Consider the following 18,632-nt stretch of genomic DNA (forward strand, 5'->3'; position numbering starts at 1 on the left):
GCCAATGACGTCGCTGGCCGCTGCCTCGCTGGGAGGGACGCGGCGGGAGGCTGCCGCCGGGCACGTGCGGATGGAGCCGGACCAGGGCGCCAGGCGGCTGCGGAGGAGCCGGAGGCTGCAGGCGCAGGGGCTAGAGCCGGCGCCCGACAGTCCCCGGGAGGAGCCCCCGGCTCCCTCGCTCGGCCCCGAGGACGGGCAAGCGGGTGCCCCCGGGGAGCCCGGCCGCGGCGAGACCCTGGGGGCGGCCCCGGCCTTGCAGCGGCGGAATCCGGGCAAGGAGGCGCCGGCGGTTCCCAAGGGGAAGCCCAAATCCGGGCGGGTGTGGAAGGATCCCGGCAAGAAGCGGTGAGCGGGGAGGCCGGGCGAGAAGGTGGGGTGCGGGGGGGGGGAGCCAGGAGCAGGCCCATGGAGCGTGGGGGCTGGCGGAGGGAGGAGACATGGGTAGGGTGGGGGTGGCGTAAGGAGGCTTGAGGCGCTGGCAGCTAGGATGGCTTGTGACTTCCCCGTGGTGCGTTACAAACAGACGCAATTGGAGATGGGCGCTAACGCTAAATGGGCACCCGGGATAAGGCTTCTCCCCCTTGTAAAAGTGCTCTGGAGCCCGTTCCTGGCCTGTTGCTGTGTGAAGCTGTCTTAATGCAAATGCTCGCCTCTGTGTGTTGGTGGCTGATGGGAATTCTCTCTTCTTCTCTCCCCCCCCCCCCCCTTCTTCAGGTTTTCCCATATGATTCAGGACAAGCCCCTCCGCACCTCCTGGGAGCGAAAGATGAAAGAGCGCCAGGAGAAGAAAATAGTCAAGGATTTTGCCCGGCATCTTCAGGAAGAAAAACAGAGGGAGCGTGAGGTAACAGGAGCGGATGGTGCAGCACAGCTCATTGCCCAATTATCCCAAACCCTTGTGTGTGTCTCCCCTTCCCCGCACCCACATGTTATCACAGTAGTAAACTAGGCTCCAAGAGGAGGCCTGCATGAGTTAATGAACCCCAAGATCTTATGGTATCCTGATGTTGGAATTGCCACTCCTCTGCCTGTTGTGATCAAGTAACCTTGCTGTTCTGTCTCAGTTCCTTCAGCTCTAAGTCTCCAGTGCAGAAATGCTTCTCTCAGGCTAGAGAAGCCTCCCTCATTCACCCCAGCTCTAGTTCTCAGCTTGCCTCTTGTTTGCCTCTAATGTAAGTGTTGTTCTTGAGCCTGACCTCTCTCCTCTCCACCACCCTCCTCCAGTGTCTGGGACCTTGTTGCCTCCATTGCAGCATTGCCTATGCATGCTGCTGCTTTAGCTCCACCCCGATCTTTGGCTCTCCTTCCTATGATTTCCCTGTGTTCCTGTTCTCCACATTCCTCTTTGTGGGATAATGATAAATACGAGGGGATACAAATATGAGGTATCAAGCCTGCTGTGTCAGGATATAATATGACCACTAAGTGCAGCCTGGGCTCCAGGGGAAACTTCCGTTTGCTGAGAATCATAGAATCATAGAATATCAGGGTTGGAAGGGACCCCTGAAGGTCATCTAGTCCAACCCCCTGCTCGAAGCAGGACCAATTCCCAGTTAAATCATCCCAGCCAGGGCTTTGTCAAGCCTGACCTTAAAAACCTCTAAGGAAGGAGATTCTACCACCTCCCTAGGTAACGCATTCCAGTGTTTCACCACCCGCTTAGTGAAAAAGTTTTTCCTAATATCCAATCTAAACCTCCCCCACTGCAACTTGAGACCATTACTCCTCGTTCTGTCATCTGCTACCATTGAGAACAGTCTAGAGCCATCCTCTTTGGAACCCCCTTTCAGGTAGTTGAAAGCAGCTATCAAATCCCCCCTCATTCTTCTCTTCTGCAGGCTAAACAATCCCAGCTCCCTCAGCCTCTCCTCATAAGTCATGTGTTCTAGACCTCTAATCATCTTTGTTGCCCTTCGCTGGACTCTCTCCAATTTATCCATTGAGATTGTTCCATAGGTGGGTTGTTTGCACCTTCTCTGCAGCATCTGGTGTGGGCTGCTCTCAGAGACAGGATATTGGGCTGGATGGATCTCACCTTTTATCTGGGGTGGCAGTTTGCATGTGCAGACACCTACTGCCATGTGCTGATCCCATCCCTTCCGTCCTGAAACAATTCTACTGGTTTTCTGTTAAGTTCCTGATCCAGTTTTGTTTAAAAACCTGCCACATCCTAGCTCCAGGCTATCACATGGACTGTCTCTTCCTTGCTCTAGCCACCTTCTCTCTTCCTTCATACCACACAACTTACTGTATTGCCTCTTCTTCTGACACCAGTGTCACCCCTCTGTTGGATGGTAGCAAAAGTTTGGGGCCTTGCCGTTTATTTTTCTAGTAGAGGAGAAATCAGAGACACAGTCTGGGTATAATCTAAGTGTGACTTTGATGTATTTATGCTATACATAGGTTTGGAATAATTCAATTTTTATCATTTTGATGGATAATATCAATGTTTATTTTTAAACATTGTTTCTGTTTTTTTATTTAAATTTTCACAATTGCATGAAATTATGAGGGAGGGGGTCAGACAATAATTATTTGGTGTTTAGTCAAACACTGGGATTCAAAGAGCTAAAGCTTTATCGCTGTTCAAACACAAATTGTCAACATCATGTCAAAATATGCAAAGTAAACAGCTTTAACTCAAACCCTAATAAGTTCTCAAGCAGCACTTTTCTTTCTTTGCCTATCTGTACCTTTCAGTTACTATTGCTGGAAATATTTTTTCATCAATTTCAGCGTGTATGGTGAAATCAGCATTTACTGATAAATATCTAATACTTCCAAGCTTACCCATACACCAGTTCTGGAACAGAGGTGGTCAAATAGCATACAGGGCAAATCTATCCAGGAATTTCTGAACAGCACTAGAGCCTGGTTCCCAGCGAACAACTCTGCCTCCAGAATTGACTGATCAGAGCAGTGAGCAAACTCCCACCACTGATGTGGCTTCCTCCTTCCCAGGATCATTGCTCCCAGAACCTTGCATAACCCAAAACTAAATGACCCAGCATGTCTGTCTAAGAGTCACGCTGTTTAAAGGGATGCTCTGCAATTCCAGTATGCTACACTTCAAGCCACTCCTTGATCTTCTCTTTAGGAGTCTGTAGGTACCTGCGTAAGGAACAGAAATTTGATAGAGGGCTCTTTAACCTAGCAGACAAAGGCATAACAAGATCCTATGACTGGACATGTAAGCTAGATAAACGCAGACTAGAAATGAGGTGAAAATTTAAGCTCAGATTAGATGACCACAATGGTCTTGTCTGACTTTTAAATCTATAAGACTTGTGCACTAAGAAAAAGAACTTTGGAGAGTATAGAACAGTGCCACCTGCTGGAACCGCTTCAAGGAATTAAGCCCAATAGTTGGTACATAAGCTCCCTCTGGTACATAATGCAGCAGCCCAACTACTGAGTGGCACAGGTCCCCACAAACTCATCACCCCAGTTTCCTGTCATTTACTGTCTTTTCTGTCACCTCTTTGGATACAGAGTGCAAAGCGAGGGGTGTGTCCTGCTATTCAGAGCTCTGTGTGGGACTGTCTCTGGCCACCTGAGATCGCCTTTCCTAACTGCAACTCCGATCCCAGCATTCTACTGAAGCAGCAAAACCACCTCCCAGTGGGAGAGGCTTATGAAAGGAGTCAGAACTTCCATAGCAGAGGTCCCTAGATTATGTAGCTCTCACCCACTCATCATGTTGACTCCCTTGTCTCCCAGGAAGGATCTCTACACACAGACACGCAACTAATTATTAAAGTACCTAGAGAGAATCTCACTGGGCCTGGTGCAAGAGCCTTCTCCTCTGCAGCTCTTGCCCTCCCTGTGCTCTCTTGCCTCGGTGATTCCATCTCTTCCAATCTTTGCTGGGGACCCCTCTCACCTTTTCTGCCTCTTCCCCCTTTGCTCTCATTCCTGGGCATGACCCTAGAATGCAGTTTCCCTGAACAGCAGGATATAAAATCAAAGCTTCACTCTGCTGTTTCTGCAGGAGAAAAAGCAGCGCCGGGAAGAGAACTTGAAACGACGCCTGGAGAACGAGCGGAAGGCGGAGATCGTACAAGTGGTGAGTGTCTTGGCTTTTTAGCCTCTCCTGCAGGGAGACCCAGAACCCACCTCTCCAACATGAGACGGATTCATTTGGGGGGCTCCTCCTCCCATGCTCACTGTGTCCCGGTTGCTACTTGGGAAACCATATTTGTATTGAGGCCTGACACATGCCAGATTTTCGTAAGTTTCTGGGGTCAACCCAGTTTTTCTCCCTGCAGAGACTGGTTCTTGTTGAATGCCCAAGGCAGGGACAAGAAGGTGAAAATGAACTGAGAGAGAGAGAAATCCAGATGGATAGTGGGGAAAACAGCCTCATACTGGAATCTGTGAGCCTCTGGAATAGTCTTTTGTTGCAGGGGGAGCCCGTCACTAAAACTATTCAGGACTGGACTAGGCAGAGCCCTGCTGGCCATACTTTAGGGAACAGCCCTGCTTTGGCCCTGAGATGCATGACTTGCCCCAGTGGCTGAAAACTTTCCACTGAAACTGTTTTTGACTGAAAATTGGAGGATTAACTTTTTTTGTGAGAGTTGTCTTTTTATTTGAAAAACTGAAATGCTTCCATTTGGAAAAGCTGCCGTGGTGCCTCCTAGGAGTTGTAGTCAAGTTACCTCATGCTCCCATTCTCCTTTCAGCTGGACTCACCAGCCAGACTACATTTCCCATGATGCACCACAGGCAGGCCAGCCCACGATGTACATCTTCACGAAGGGACAGTGCGATACATCATGGGAGATGTAGTCTGACCAGGCAGCCCAGCCTATAGAGGAGAATTGGGATTATGAGGCACTTGAACTACCCTCTCATGAGATACCACAGCACCATTTTTTTCTGACCAGCTGTCTCCAATAGGTGTGTTGTCCTTGGTCTGTGTTGCTACATGGCTGAGGTTCACAGCTTTTCTCTCTTGCTCCACCCCTGCAGATCCGGAATCCGCTCAAGCTGAAGCGTGCCAAGAAGAAGCAACTGCGCCGGATCGAGAAGCGGGATACGCTGGCACTATTGCAGAAACGCCAGGCGCAGCGCAAAGAGGCCAAGGAGTGAGGCTGCAGAGGGGAAGGGGAATAAGGCTCAGGGCAGCTGTTTCTCTGGGGTCCATCTGTCCTGACACTGCTTTCCCAGCTATCCTGCCCATCCTTCGCTGGGGACTCCCCATCACCTCTCCTCCCTGCAGTAGGCTGATCAGCTGCCCTGAGTACATGCTCGCTCACTCACGAGGGGTTATACAAACTCACGGGCCGCACGGCTGCTCTTAAATGGAAACCTGCATTGTCTTCTCTTGCACCAGCGAGGCAGGATGCTGCAGTCCACAGCGCTGGGAGGTGTCATAAGCCCTAATGAGACAGGGATGAGGTGTCCTCATACTGCCTGACTTGGGGCAAAGAAACCAAAGACCGTGGCAGCTGAGCCAATGTGTGAACTGGAGCCCCTGCTGTTAAAGGCTCTGAATCCTCTTAAGCAGTGCACGCTCACTGGCTTGTGGAGCTGGTGGGAGCAGGGCTGGAGCAGGGAGCTGCTTCTGGTGTCTGTCTTGGCCTGTGCCTCAATAATTTGATCTTCTGTTAGGAGGAACCACATAGAAAAAGATGTGGGTTTGTAGGGACCTAGGTTGTGGACTGGGTGCTGTCTGTTGCTGTCTTATATTTGTAATGGTCTGTCACCTTGCTCTGTGGTAAAGGACAGAAGTCCCAGCTGCCCAGAGTAGGCCAAGCTTCTCTCCCATCAATCAACCTCTTCCCCAGGTTTGAGGTGGGTGTTCATCATTCTTCCCTTAGCCAATTGGCCTTTCTGCTGAGACTGACAACCAGGGGCCTGATTATTAAATGAGGGTGGGTTTTTATTTTGCTGGACTCTTCCTGGAAATCTGCCTCAGGTGACCCACTAACTCGTTGAAGAGGTTCCTGGCAACAGCTAGGAGAGAATGACGGTGGGTTGCTCCCAACCACATCAGGGCTGTATGTGAGAAGGGATTTGTTGATCCATCCATGTTTGCTCTGGCCAAAGAAATGAAACAGAAGGAAAAATACCAGCCAAGCCTGTGTCCTGCTCTCTCCTTTTCATCCAGAGGAGTGTAAGGCGCAGGGAGTGTCCACAACAAACACTGATGTGGATGGCGGGAGGGAGTCAGACATGCTGTGCAGGAGCCATTCAGCATGGGGTGAAGGCTTGCAGCCCTGAAAGGGGCAGCGGGTAGCGGTGCGCTGCCTGCGCCCACAAGAGCTGCCTGGCAGCTCCCATTGGCTGCAGTTCCCCCACCCCAGGGGCTGCAGAGACATGCCAGCTGCTTCCGGGAGCAGCGTGGGGCCAGAGCAGGCAGGGAGCCTGCTTTAGCCTCGCTGCATTGCCACTGGGAGCCACCTGTGGTAAGCGCCTTCTGGCCAGAGCCTACACCTCGCAACCCCTCCTGCACCCCAAGCCCCAGTTCAGAGCTGCCTCCTGGTCTCCAAGCCCCTGCCCCAGGCTCGTCCCGGAGACCCCTCCCACACATAAGGAAGCAGGGGGGCGCCTGTGTGTAAAGTGAATTGCTGGGAGGGGGCAGCATGGAGTTCGGTGAGGGGTAGATCTGTAAAAAGAAGGATAGAGTGGTGAGGTGGGCCTGAGGTGAAAGGGGTTGGTAGTGAGGATTAAGGCTGGGCATGAGGGACACTTAGAGGTGTGGCCAGACGTGTATATGATAACAGGGCCTTTGATTGATACCTCCTGCCAGGCCGATTCCTGTAGCAATAGATCAGCCCATCACCTGCAGTTGGCAGCCCTCAGCTGCTGGACTTCTGCCTCCAGCCCTGCCAGGCCCAAGTGGTGCATCCTGTTGCCTCACTGCACCAGCAGGCCAACCCGCTGAGCTGCTGCATCCATCCCCCAAGGTGAGTCCTGCAGCTGCTGCAGTAACAGGTTCATGTGGAAGAGCCTGCCTGGCCAGGTTCACTATGGTAAAAGTAGGTGGTGGAGCCCATAGCAGAGGGGCAGGATGCCCACTGAGGCTTAGCTGCTGCTGCTTCCCCAGTGGGCGAAGGGTGGATGTGGCAGCAGCCATGGAATTCTGCCCGGCTATGCTGGTAACCAGTCCCTCTCTCACTGAGCATTCACTGAGAATTCCACATTACAAGAGAAAGGTTTAAAGGTTGAGCTGAAGATTAAATAGCTGTAATGCACTTGTGATCAGCAATGGCTTGAAATATTAAGGGAGCAAGATTGCTGTTTAAAGGAAAATGGCCACAAAGGCGGCAAGCAGTAAATGTGGTTCTGAACTCTCAACACCAGCAGACTTTGGCTAACCATGCATATTGCCAACAGGAAGCAGCTTGCTTATAGGAAGAGCTGCAGGCTATGAAGGTAGTAAACAGTGCAGCTCTGGGAAGCAGTGCTGTAGTGAGCATTAAGAAAGTTGTGTTCAGAAAATTGGAGGAAAAGAACAGGGTTAGCTCTCATACGAGTTCAGAAAACTTTTTCTGGACTTCCTTATGGAAGTAATATCAATAACCTGAAAAGAAGTGAAGTTTTTCTTCCCAGTAGGGGATTCTGATTCTGTAGAGAAACAATGGGTAAAAGAAAAACCAGAGTCATGTATGACTTGGAAATTAGTGCATGGAAATCCCGAGTTGACTCTGGATGGGAAGGTACCGTGTGATGTAACACAATCAGAAGGAACGTTAGTGTCACAATTTGGTTTAACAGTGAAAACAGCAGTAATGTTTAATAATTCATATACTGCTTTAAACAGTCTAGGAAAAGTTGTAGGTAAAATACAGAAAGGATGGCCACCTCCAAAGAAAAAACTCAAGGTGCACTGCTGATAACTTTCCCCAACAATGGGCCACAAGGAAAAGAGGAACCAGCAAAATAAACAAAGGGGAACCAAGGAAAGAAGAGGGCAAAGATAAAAGTCTTGCCTCTTGTGAAAAGAAGAGAATTTCTGATCCGGGCAGAAATTGGCTTTGGAGAAAATTGCTATAGTATGAGCCTCTGGATCAGATTGATAGGCTACCCACTAAAGAATTGTTTCCGAGATTGGCAAGTCATGAGCAAACCTATGGCTCCCCCATGCTCCAAAGACCAAGTACAAGCGGCGGTTCGCCTCCCTAGCTCCCCATTGTCAGCAAACGATCATGCTGACATAGTGGCACATTTAAAATGGGTTGAATGTGGAAGACCCACAATTTATGTGGTGATTAATAGCAGAGCATTCAAACAAAATATGTTAGTAGACACAAGTGCCACTTTTGGTACGGGTAAAAAGAATTTATTTGGACCACCAGTAGCAATAAAAAGATTGCAAGAATTTAATGAAACAGAAAGTAAAGTGCCATTTAGCTAGCCAATATCTTTTTGGTTAGGAACAAATCAAGGAATAGGACAATTTGGCCTGATAAATTTGGATGGCAATGGAATAATAGGAATAGATATGTTGAATAATGGTAGCCAACTAGTCATAGGCGCTGACTTCCCCTTTTTCCCCATGGGTGCTCAACCCCCCTACTCTGCCCTCAGCCCCACCCCCACTCCACCCCTTCTATGAAGTCCCACCCCTGCCCCTCCTCTTCCCACCTCTGCCCCACCCCGCCCCCATTCCAACACCTTCCCCAAAGCCCCTGCCCCAACTCCTCCCCCTCCCTGCCCCTATTCCAACTCCTTCCCCAAATCCCCACCCCGCCTCCTCCCCCTCCCTTCCGGAGCGAGCTAATGTTGCCAAACAGCTAGGTGGGAAGTGCTGGGAGGTAGGCAGAGGAGTGAGGATGCGGTGAGGTTGGGGGAGGGGGAGGAGAGCTTGCCTGCCAGTGGCAATTTTTTTTTTCCCTGTGCGTGCTCCAGCCCTGGAGCACCCATGGAGTCAACGCCTGTGCAACTAGTATTAATGGACGAAGTGAACGCTCATAGGAGAAACCTTGAAAGAGCTCAGTAGAATAGCAAGGCAGATGAACAGGCTGAGAAAGGAACCAAGGAGGGGATAGTATGGCAGCCACAATTCCGATCAACCCCAATAGCAAAAATAGAAAGAACAAATTGATTTAGTAGTGCTTCAGAACAGGGAGCCTAAACCCCCTAAAACAACTTTAAATGAGATAAGCACTAGCCATCGGCTGATAGCTAGTTTGCTCCCTGGATGGGAGAAGCTACAAGAAGTGGATCATTTACCTCCACTGTTCGTAATACTGCTATTACAGAGCAATGTATCTATGGCATTAGCTTGTGTACAAGCACAAACACGGACTAATGATGTGGTAAAGGACATCATAAGGGATGGAATGAGTGGGATTTTGCCTTTAGAAATAACAAGCATTACGTAGAAATATGCTACTATCTCTGAACAAAAATTGTATTCTTGGTAGAAAATGATAAATTTTACACATGATGTACAATTAAATCAAATTACCACCTATATAGTGATAGAATGGATTTTGGCATTAGGATTAAATGTTAATGACGCTTTAATGCAGCCAGTGGAGCATAAATTGTGGGGCATGAAACAAACCTTTGTATGGAAAACTGGAATTTGAAGCCTGCATGGAAGAGTGTGGGTATTGGATATGTTTGCAGTTATGATACTATACAACCATATGATATAAGTTTAAGTTCAGAAAAGAGAAGATGTCATTACCAACTCGATCCTTTTCCACTTAATGGATCTGTAGTTGTGTATATAGGAAATGTGTATGTACTGGAAGTTGGTGTAACTGGTTTGAAGTTAATCGTTTATCATAACACATGATCCTCAGGAAAACCAATGTCTATGCAATATAACTACTATAATAGGGTGTGATTTTAATTTTTCATTGCCTGAAAGAAAAAGTGAAGACATTAAAGATCAGTTTCAGATATATATCAAGATTAACCCAATACCATTGGGAATGAATATAAGTTTAGTTAGGCAGCTATTAAGGCATTCTGACTTACAAAAACAATTACAGAAAGCTCAGGAAAGTACACAAAAAGTCATAATCATTGCACACCACTCTAGTGATGAACAAGTTATGGAACGAATACAAAAAGATACTAAACATAGGTGGTGGAAGATATTTTTGGAATGGTCTCCCACAGCAACAGGATTCTTTAATGCTATTCTACATCCTTTAGTAATAATTTTGGTGTTTCAGGTTTTGGTGGCAATTACACTTATCATTTTGGTGTGCTTGCCCAAAGAGAAATTGAAGCAGCTGAGCATATACTGTCCACAAGTCTTAAAAGAGTTATAATGGTGCACAAGGTGTGCAGCCTTAGTGAGGCAGAATCAAGGATGACAAGATATTGTGCCAGCAAGAAGAAATATCTGCTTGGTCTCATGGAGAGCCTTGAGCTAATGCTGGACAAAACTGAACATCCACTGAACTCACTAATTAGGTGTTGGATTGATAAACAAGTATATCATGCAATAAGGAGGGGACTGATACAAGAGATTTTTCTGGCTGCCCTATTCTGTGTGGAAATACAGCACTAGAAGCACTGTCCAGAACTAAAGGTGCTGACCTGTTACCATTAGTTGAAGCAGGGAGAAATTGAGATTTGGGCTTGTTTGAATTAGTGAAATTGGAGTGGTGACAGTGAAACATAATGTTAAGGTACATATACATGTATAATTTGTTTAATAATCATGAGGCTTTAAATAGTTAATAAAGATGGTTTTAAGCGGTTATGGCAGCTGCAAGAAATCAAAGCTGGGAAAACCAAACTGGAGGCCTTAGAATGATCTGGCCAAGGGCAAGCAGGCAGGTTGGGGGTGAAATAAAGGTCACTCCAAAAACCTGAAGAGAGGGGTCAGTTAGGTAGAATACAGGTCTTCAAACTGGTCCAGCCTTAAGAGCACAGGTTTTCAATCAGGTCCAGCTTTGATTGACAGGTGAAGACCTTGAAGCTGATTGGCTGATAATGATTGGGATTTAAAAGAGAGCCAATCAGGATAAGCTAAAATCTGTATAAGGCAGAGAGCTGACTGGCTTTAGTTAGTTTGTCTGCCTCAGCATGAGCGGAAGTAGTTGGAATGAGTAGGAGAAGCAAAAGAAAAAGAAACTCAACTAAAAGAGTTGAAATCATAAGAAGACAGAGAGCAGAAGCAAAGTAGCAGTGACAACATTAGGTCTGACAGATCAGAAGGACCTAGAGTAGAGGGAAGGAAAACCAACAGGAAAGTAAGCCCATAATAAGAAATAAACTGAGTGAATAGGTGTGTATGGGATAATAAAGCTGGATATTTGTGTATATATGTTTAATGTTTAAGAACTTGTTGTCAGCATCCTATATGTAATTAGCCACTGCATATAGAATGTAACCACTTAAAGCTATTTTCCAGTTGTAGGATATTGCAATTTTGAGTACTTCAATGTGCATCTGTGCTAACAGAATTCTATGCCTTTGTTAAGAAAATATGAATGTATTTCTTTTAATATGTTTTAAATTTGCTGTTTTCTTAATATGTTTTAGATTTACTTTATTAGGAAATATTGTGTTAAATAAAGATTATTTTTGTTGTTGAAGGATTACTGCCTGAGGGTCAATCCTTTGAGCAGAAGGGTATCCATATCCTCCACAATTTGGAGGGAAGCCCCCTGATAAAATCCTGGCAGTTCCTCTAGGGCATGCCACTTACCAAAACCAAACAAATTGAGGATTAAGTTGTGAATATAGGCAGGCTCTTGTAGGAGTGCCTGGAGTTCTATTTTAGGGGTAATAGGAGCAGCTGGCTGATAAATAAGGGGTTCTGTGGGCCACAGGACAATTGCCTACCTTCTAGGTGTAGAAAGACATAAATTGGCTTTTTATTTTAAAAATTCTGTTTGTCTTCCCACTGAGCCTGAGAGGCAGAAATCCAGTCCCAGTTTCTCTGCAAGAAAAGTCATTTTCACACATGTGGGAATTCAGACTGGTTCCTTGTCTCCCCACCCCTGCTTCCTCATCAGGCTGAGCAATGCAGCTATCATACCCTGTTCCCCTGGGGGCCAACTCAGGGATCTTTAACCCTTCCTGTACTGCCACTGTCCAGACTGGTAAAAAGGCATAGGCCAGAGGAGGTGGGGTATCCATTGCTGCAGACTCTAAGGCAGCCCCTGTGGCTTAGCAGGAACAGGCTGTGGATCCACCAGTGGTTTATTATGGGTTTATGTAGATATAGATGTATGGATTGTGGAAGGAAAGTCTCCCTCATAGGTTATAGACACTTGGGCATAGTTTAAAAGCTCAGCCATACATCGAGATCAAAGCAGCACCTCCCAGCCAGCGTTAACAATTGGAACTTTAAGCCAAAGGAGGACAGCTGGAGTGGGAAGGAAGTGGAGGCTGAACAACTGGGAAGGGGTTTAGAGAAGTTGTTCAGAGTCTGGGCTTGTTTGCTATTAATGCTGGATTCTGCAACTAATGAATGTTTTGGAGAAAAAGTCTTGCAAGGGCATCAGCGCTGAACAACCTGCAGCCGCTCCAAGCCCAGCATCACCTCTGGCTCCAGGCACAGCATTGGCTCTGCAGTGGGCAGTGAATCAAGTCTGTGGTAATAGAGCTGGGGTAAAAACTTCAACTCTATTAAAGTCAGTGAGGGTTTTGCCATTGATCTTGCTAGAGTCAGGATTTCTCCCTGACCTTCAGTGCTCAAGGTAAGCCAGGCCCATGGCTGTGCTCAGCAGGAACAATGGAGCTGCCTGTAACAAGAGGCTGGTGGGTTAGAGGCAGGGCTTTCTCAGGAGCCAGGCTGTGGTTGTGGAGCTCCCTGCCCGGGATGATCATCCCTCTCAGTTCATGCAGCTCTAGATGCATTGTCAGCACAGTAGCCGCCAGGGTTTGATTAACCTTTTGTGGGCCTGGCTCCAAACATATTTGTGGGCTCCCAAGGAGGCAATGGAGCATGGTGCAGGGAGATCAGCTACAGGCAATGGGGGATGGCATGGCAGGCGTGGCTCTGCTCTGCCCAATGCGAGGGCACTATTTACAAACCAGCAGTTGCCAGACGCACAGTGGCCTGCCTGGCCCTGTGCTGCCAGCGTATCCCTTTCCCTCAGGGGCAGGCCCATGCCACACCACACGGCCTCCCCCACCCAACACCCCCTGACTCCCTGTGGCCAGAGCCCCCCTGGACCCACCCACAAATACACAGTGCCCTGCACAACACCACCCCTGCCCATAGCCCCACCACAACTGCCCAGCACCCTCCACAGAACCCCCACTTCCTATTGCCCCAACACACACAGATCTTCCCTGCCCCCTCACAACCCAGAACCCACACACACACGCCCCACAGACCTACTCCGCCACATCTTGCCTCTCGGCTGCACTCACTGGCCTTGCTGGGAGGTGACTGTGTCTGCTGGGCTGAGCTGGCAGCGCAGCCAGGACTGGTCCCAGGGCCGAGAATAGCTCTGGCCCCTCAGGAGTGCTGCCATCAGCCAGGCCAGGACCTGCCCCAGCCAGGGTCCCTCAAGATGTGCTTGCCTGGAGGGGCCCAGCCAAGCCCACCACACTGTTTCCCCCCAACCCCACACACACCTGGCTGAGACTGGGCAGGCTTCTGCACCAATCCCAGGCAGCTCAGCTCTGGGGGGAAAGGTGGGGCCCCACAGGTGGTGGGAAGCAGAGACTGCCCAGAGCCGGAGGTGCACTGGGGTCTGGCTGGGGGGCTGAGAGGAGCAGGGGGTGGGGCTAGGGGGTGGAGCGGAGTCCTTGGCTAACCAGCAGGCAGGCTGAGAGGAGCAAGTGGTGGGCGAGGGGAGCCAATGGGGTCTCGGGGCGCAGTGCAAGTGGAGCAGGCTGCGGCCTCTTCTGAGCATAGGCCCGGCTCCATGGAGCCACTGGAGCCATTGTAAACCCGGCACTGAATAGAGATCCTGCCTGAGATCAGGGTACACACAAGAGACAGTCCCTACTGTGCAAAGCTAGTATTGCCTAGTGGATAGCTCACTAGACTAGGACTCAAGATCTGGAGTCCATTCTTGGCTCTGCCACTGGCCTGTTGGGTGACTTTGGGTAAATCACTTCACTGCCTTGTGCCTCACTTTTCCCAGCTGTAAAAGGGGCATGATGATACTGACCACCTTTGTGTGCGATATAAAGAACTAGGTATTATTACACAGACAAAAGGTGGGAACTGGGGAACAAGGCAAGGGCCTTGGCCAAAATCACACCGCAGGTCAGTTGTAGCAGTGGGAATAGAAACACGAATCTTGGTCTGATGCCCAGTCCTGTGCTCAGTCTGCTAGGCCACACTACCTCGCAACACAGAGACTTCTCCTCTGCCCTTGCTTTCTCTCAGTAAGGAAACTCTTGCCTACTAATGAGCCCTAGGAACCGGGACAGACAAGGCCCTGTGACAGTGAACCAGACTTTATTACCTTCCTATGGTGACCCAGATCCCATGGAGATAAGCACAGTATAAAGTACCTGGATGGGTAGAGAGATTAAATAGAGGAGCGCTGCGTCATAAATGCTTCAGGCCAGGCTGGCGCAGGGGAGAGCAGCAGGCTCTGAAGTAGCCAGGTCTTTCCACCATTAGGGCCTTGAACTTCACCCTGGAGCTGGCTGGCTGTGGAGCACAGGTGTGACTGCTCTCAGGCTAACCCCTTGGTGGTGGGATCAAGGGGTTACGTGGGGCAAGCAGCTTTTGCCAATCCCACTAGGTGCCTGGCTGCAATTGTAAGCACCTCAGACCTTGGAAAATGTGGTGCCTAGTTCATCTTTATTTTTAGATGAGGGTAGCCGTTAAATGCCACAACACGCTGGGTGCTGAATACACTCCTAGTGGGAGACAGAGCCTGCCCTGAACAGCCAGAGAAAGGATGAGATCGGAATGGCAGGGGGCACTGAGGGGCTATGAGTTGGGATTGAGAGGCATTGGCAGCCGAGCCCAGGGGCAGCAGGGGATTGGGGGGTGGGAGGTAACCCACACTAAGATAGCAGGTAGCTCTGGGTCAGGATTGAGGGGCACTGGCACTGCTGAGAGTGGGCAGTCCAGGGCTGGAACAGCAGTGGGAGCTAAAGGTTGGGATTGAGGGGTGTTGGCAGAGCTGGGGGGAACACAGGGCTGGGATAGGAGAGGGTTAAGTGGGGCAAGTCTGAGGTTCATTGGCTCCTCAGTCACGATGCAGTGCCCTCTGAGACAGGGAAATATTTCTAGCTTTGATTGTCCCTCCGGGTTAATGATTATCTCCACTATTGAGCACAAAGGGCATCCCAGGAGGGCGGGAGATATAAAGCGAGAACAAGAGGTTTGTGGGGTCAGATGAAGAGCAAAGTCCTGGATCTCTCACACCCTTCTCTCTCCTGCAACTCTGGCCCATTGCAGACACACCAGGGGGGAACCCTGAAAACTGCTCCATCTCGGTGGGAGCCCTGGAGATTTCCCGCAGACTCAAGGAGCTCACCTTCATTCCTTCCTGTCTGGTAAAAAGACCTTGATTTTCCTCCTGGACTCAGGGAACGCTCTTACCCTGGCCTAGCTTCTGGAGCCTATCACAGCGGTATCTGAGCTGTCTGGTGGCTGGAGTTTTCAAGCCGTGGGGAGCATCCATTCCCTTGAGTTGGGCTGGGAAGGGAGCAGGCTGAATTTGGATGGGATCATGGGCCTCCACAGCAGATTTCCCTCCCTACGGCTCCAGAGGTGCCAGAACAATTTGTATAGTGGGGGTGCTGAGAGCCATTGAACCAAACTGTTACCTGTATACTTCCAGCCACAGACTGTGGTTATACCCCTAATTCCAGCACCTATGTACTGCCCTGTCTTCCGAGTTCAGACTCTGGGGAAGTGGTGGGGGTGAGAGAGACAGAGCTGAGGAAGGTGGGAGTCGGAGCGGGGGTGGAGGGGTAACATGCTGGCTTAGCACAGGGAATTGGGTCTCCTTTAGCAGCTATGATAGCTGACTACTTAGTGACAATCTGCAGAGTTGGTCCTTTGGCTCAGGTGGGGTGTGTATGAGGTTTACGGTAGGGATGATGACAGGTTTGATCCCTGATGTTGGCTACATTCGCATCAGTGTGGGTTGGGTACACATGGAGTTGCTGCGTCAGTGACCGCGTGGGCCCTGATCTAGACCCAGTTCAGTCAAAAGGTACTGGCCTGACCAGCACCAGTGTGAAGCAGAGACAGACCCTTTATCCCTGCTCTGCCATAGACTCCCTGTGGACCTGGGGCAAATCACTTAGGGCTAGAGTCACATGTTGCTTAGAACGCACCTACCAGGCACCGGCTCCAGCCTATCAGGAGGGTGCAGTGTGAATGTTCAAAGGCAGAAACAGAGGCACCCAACAAACCTGTACTGCAAAAATGTAGGTGCGGAGTGAGTTTAGGCTCCTACGGGGTTAGCGGGGCAGGTGACAATCCCTTTTTTAAGCTTGATCAGTTGGCAAGAGCAAATGAGACAAATGCCCACTTTTGTCAAAAAAATGAGGTACAGAGGAACATGCGGGGGGGCGGGGGGGGGGGGACAGGTGACTGGCGATGCCAGCCCCATGGGGGGGGAGGCAGGGCTTGGGAGGGGGGCAGGCAGGGCTCAAGCAAGCAGCAACATCAACCCCAGCCTTTGGGAAATACTGTCACCCTATCTAACATGTGCGTTGCTGCTTGCCCAAGCCCTGCCTGACCCCCCACATGGGGAGGGGGCTTGGGCAAGCAGTGGGGGGGGGCTCTCAGGTGAGTGGCTTGAGCCAGCCCCATGGAGGGGAGGGCTCGGGCCAGCCCCATGCACTGTCCTGTTTTCCCATTGGGAAATATGGTCACCTTTAGCATCTGGGACTTAGACGCCTAAGTCTCTTTGTGAATCCAGCACGTAGCCTCGCTGTGGCTCAGTTTCCCCATCTGTATTATGAGGATAATGGTACGATAAAGACTGTGAGGCGCTCAGATACTACAGCAATCAGGGCCAGTGCAACCACTAGGCGAACTAGGCGGTCGCCTAGGGCGCCAAGTGGTTGGGGGCGGCCAAAAGCGCGCTCTGGGGAGGCGGTGGAGCGGAGATGAGCTGGGGGCAGGGGGCAGCGGGGAGGGCCGCCTGCAGCAAGTAACGGGGGGTGGGGTGGCGCCCAGGGGAATCGCTCCCCCCCCTGCTCGCCTCTGCTCCGCCTCCTCCCCTGAGCACCGCCCCGCTCTGCGTCTCTCCCGCCCAGGCTTCAGCGCCAAACAGCTGATTGGCGCCCCAAGCCTGGGAGGCGGGAGAAGTGGCGGCCTGCTCCAGGAGGAGGCAGAGCAGAGGTGAGCTGGGGCAGGGAGTTGCTGCACAGCTCCCCGAGGGGAGAGGGGGCGGCAGGGAGCTGCCGCGTGGGGGAGGGGCGCCTCAGGGCGGAGGGGGCGCGGGCGGGGAGCTGCCGTGGGGGGGGAGCCTCAGGGCAGACGGGGGGCAGGCGGGGAGCTGCCGCGGGGGGGCGCCTCAGGGCGGGGGGGGGGGTGCCAGGTGGAAGTTTCGCCTAGGGCGCAAACATCCTTGCACCACTGGCCCTGACAGCAGCGGAAGCCGGGTCGGTACCTTAGATAGATCGGGCTGCGCCAGGGCTGTGCGCTGTGCTCGGGGTCGGCACGGGGCCCTTGGACAGAAGCAAGGGGGGCTCAGGGCTGCCGGTGACCGACACTCGGCTCTCCAGGCCCCAGGGTGGGCGGGGCAGGGGGGCATGGGAACTGCTGCCAGGCTGGATCAGAGGCGAGGGGATCCTCCGAGCGCGGGAGCCCGAGGGGGGTCGGCTGGCCCCCGACGCTTCAGGGGACGGTAACGCTGCCGTAGCAGGCGTGAGATCATCTGCCCCGCTCCGCATCTAGCAGCAGCAATTCCCTGCCCGTGTGCGGCGCATCTCAAAGCATCCCACGCAGGAGGGTCGCCGTCGGAGCGGAGGCAGGGGGCGCTGGGGACTGTGCCCCCCGCCGGCCGCTCAGCGCGGGATGAGCAGGAAACAGCCCAGCCTCGCCCCGCCTCACTCGCGATCCCCTTATCCACAGCGGCAGGGGAGCGGCCCAGCGCCACGCTCCATCGGGTGGGGAACTCTGCAGGGTCACGTGGGGGGCGGGTCACATGACAGAGGGCCCGGCTGGCGGCGCCGCGGCTAGCTCTGGGGGCCTGCATGGCCCCTGGTGGCGGGGGGGAGACAGGGGTGCCGAGGGGCCCGGGGCCGGAGGTAGAGGAGGGGGTATCAAGGGGCCCCAGGGCTGGAGGAAGAGGTGGGGGCACTGAAGGGACTTGGGAGGGGTGGGGGCAGGGAGCTCAGTTTTTAGATCCCCGAGTGTTGGACTCAAAGCTCCTGTTAAGGCACCAGCCTTGGAAAGTCAGACCCTGTGGGGTTTGGGGGTCTGCCATCGGGGGAGCGGGTCAGGGAGCTAGGGGCAGGGGTGTGAGGGTGCCAGCTCTAACTACTCCCTGCCAGCGTCACCGGGGGAGGTTCTGGTCTTGCAATCGGTTCCCCGCCCCAAGCCCAGGCACCCCATTTTCTGCCCCCTGGAAGGCAGGGATACCAGGGGACAGAGGAGGGACAGCTTAGTGCTGCTGGTATTTTCCCTGCCCCCCTCAAACCTTTCCTAGCTTCTCCCATTGATAACAGTCTGTCCCCCCATTTCCCTTTCCTCTGTTTCCCTCACCCCACTCTGCTCCCCAGACTCCCCCTTTCCCAGGTTCCAAGCCCAACACCCATCAGTC

At 51.5% G+C, this 18,632-nt stretch overlaps 1 protein-coding gene across 1 annotated transcript; it reads left to right on the forward strand.

Moving 5' to 3' along the window:
* CCDC86 (coiled-coil domain containing 86) lies at positions 1-6,084 on the forward strand. The gene is made up of 4 exons (XM_077820858.1): positions 1-345; positions 715-844; positions 3,992-4,066; positions 4,975-6,084. The coding sequence occupies exons 1-4, from the start codon at positions 5-7 to the stop codon at positions 5,092-5,094; spliced, it is 666 nt and encodes a 221-aa protein (XP_077676984.1). The 5' UTR covers positions 1-4; the 3' UTR covers positions 5,095-6,084.
* Positions 6,085-18,632: the final 12,548 nt, after the last annotated feature.

This window comes from Eretmochelys imbricata, chromosome 6 (assembly GCF_965152235.1).
Source record: "Eretmochelys imbricata isolate rEreImb1 chromosome 6, rEreImb1.hap1, whole genome shotgun sequence".
Classification (NCBI taxonomy): Eukaryota; Metazoa; Chordata; order Testudines; family Cheloniidae; genus Eretmochelys; species Eretmochelys imbricata.

What these genes read in the sequence shown, in the direction of transcription:
- CCDC86 (XM_077820858.1), top strand. Translation starts at nt 5, where the DNA reads ATGACGTCGCTGGCCGCTGCCTCGCTGGGAGGGACGCGGCGGGAGGCT. An exon ending in AAGGATCCCGGCAAGAAGCG is followed by an intron (nt 346 to 714) that starts GTGAGCGGGGAG and finishes CCCCTTCTTCAG; the next exon opens with GTTTTCCCATATGATTCAGG. An exon ending in AAAAACAGAGGGAGCGTGAG is followed by an intron (nt 845 to 3,991) that starts GTAACAGGAGCG and finishes CTGTTTCTGCAG; the next exon opens with GAGAAAAAGCAGCGCCGGGA.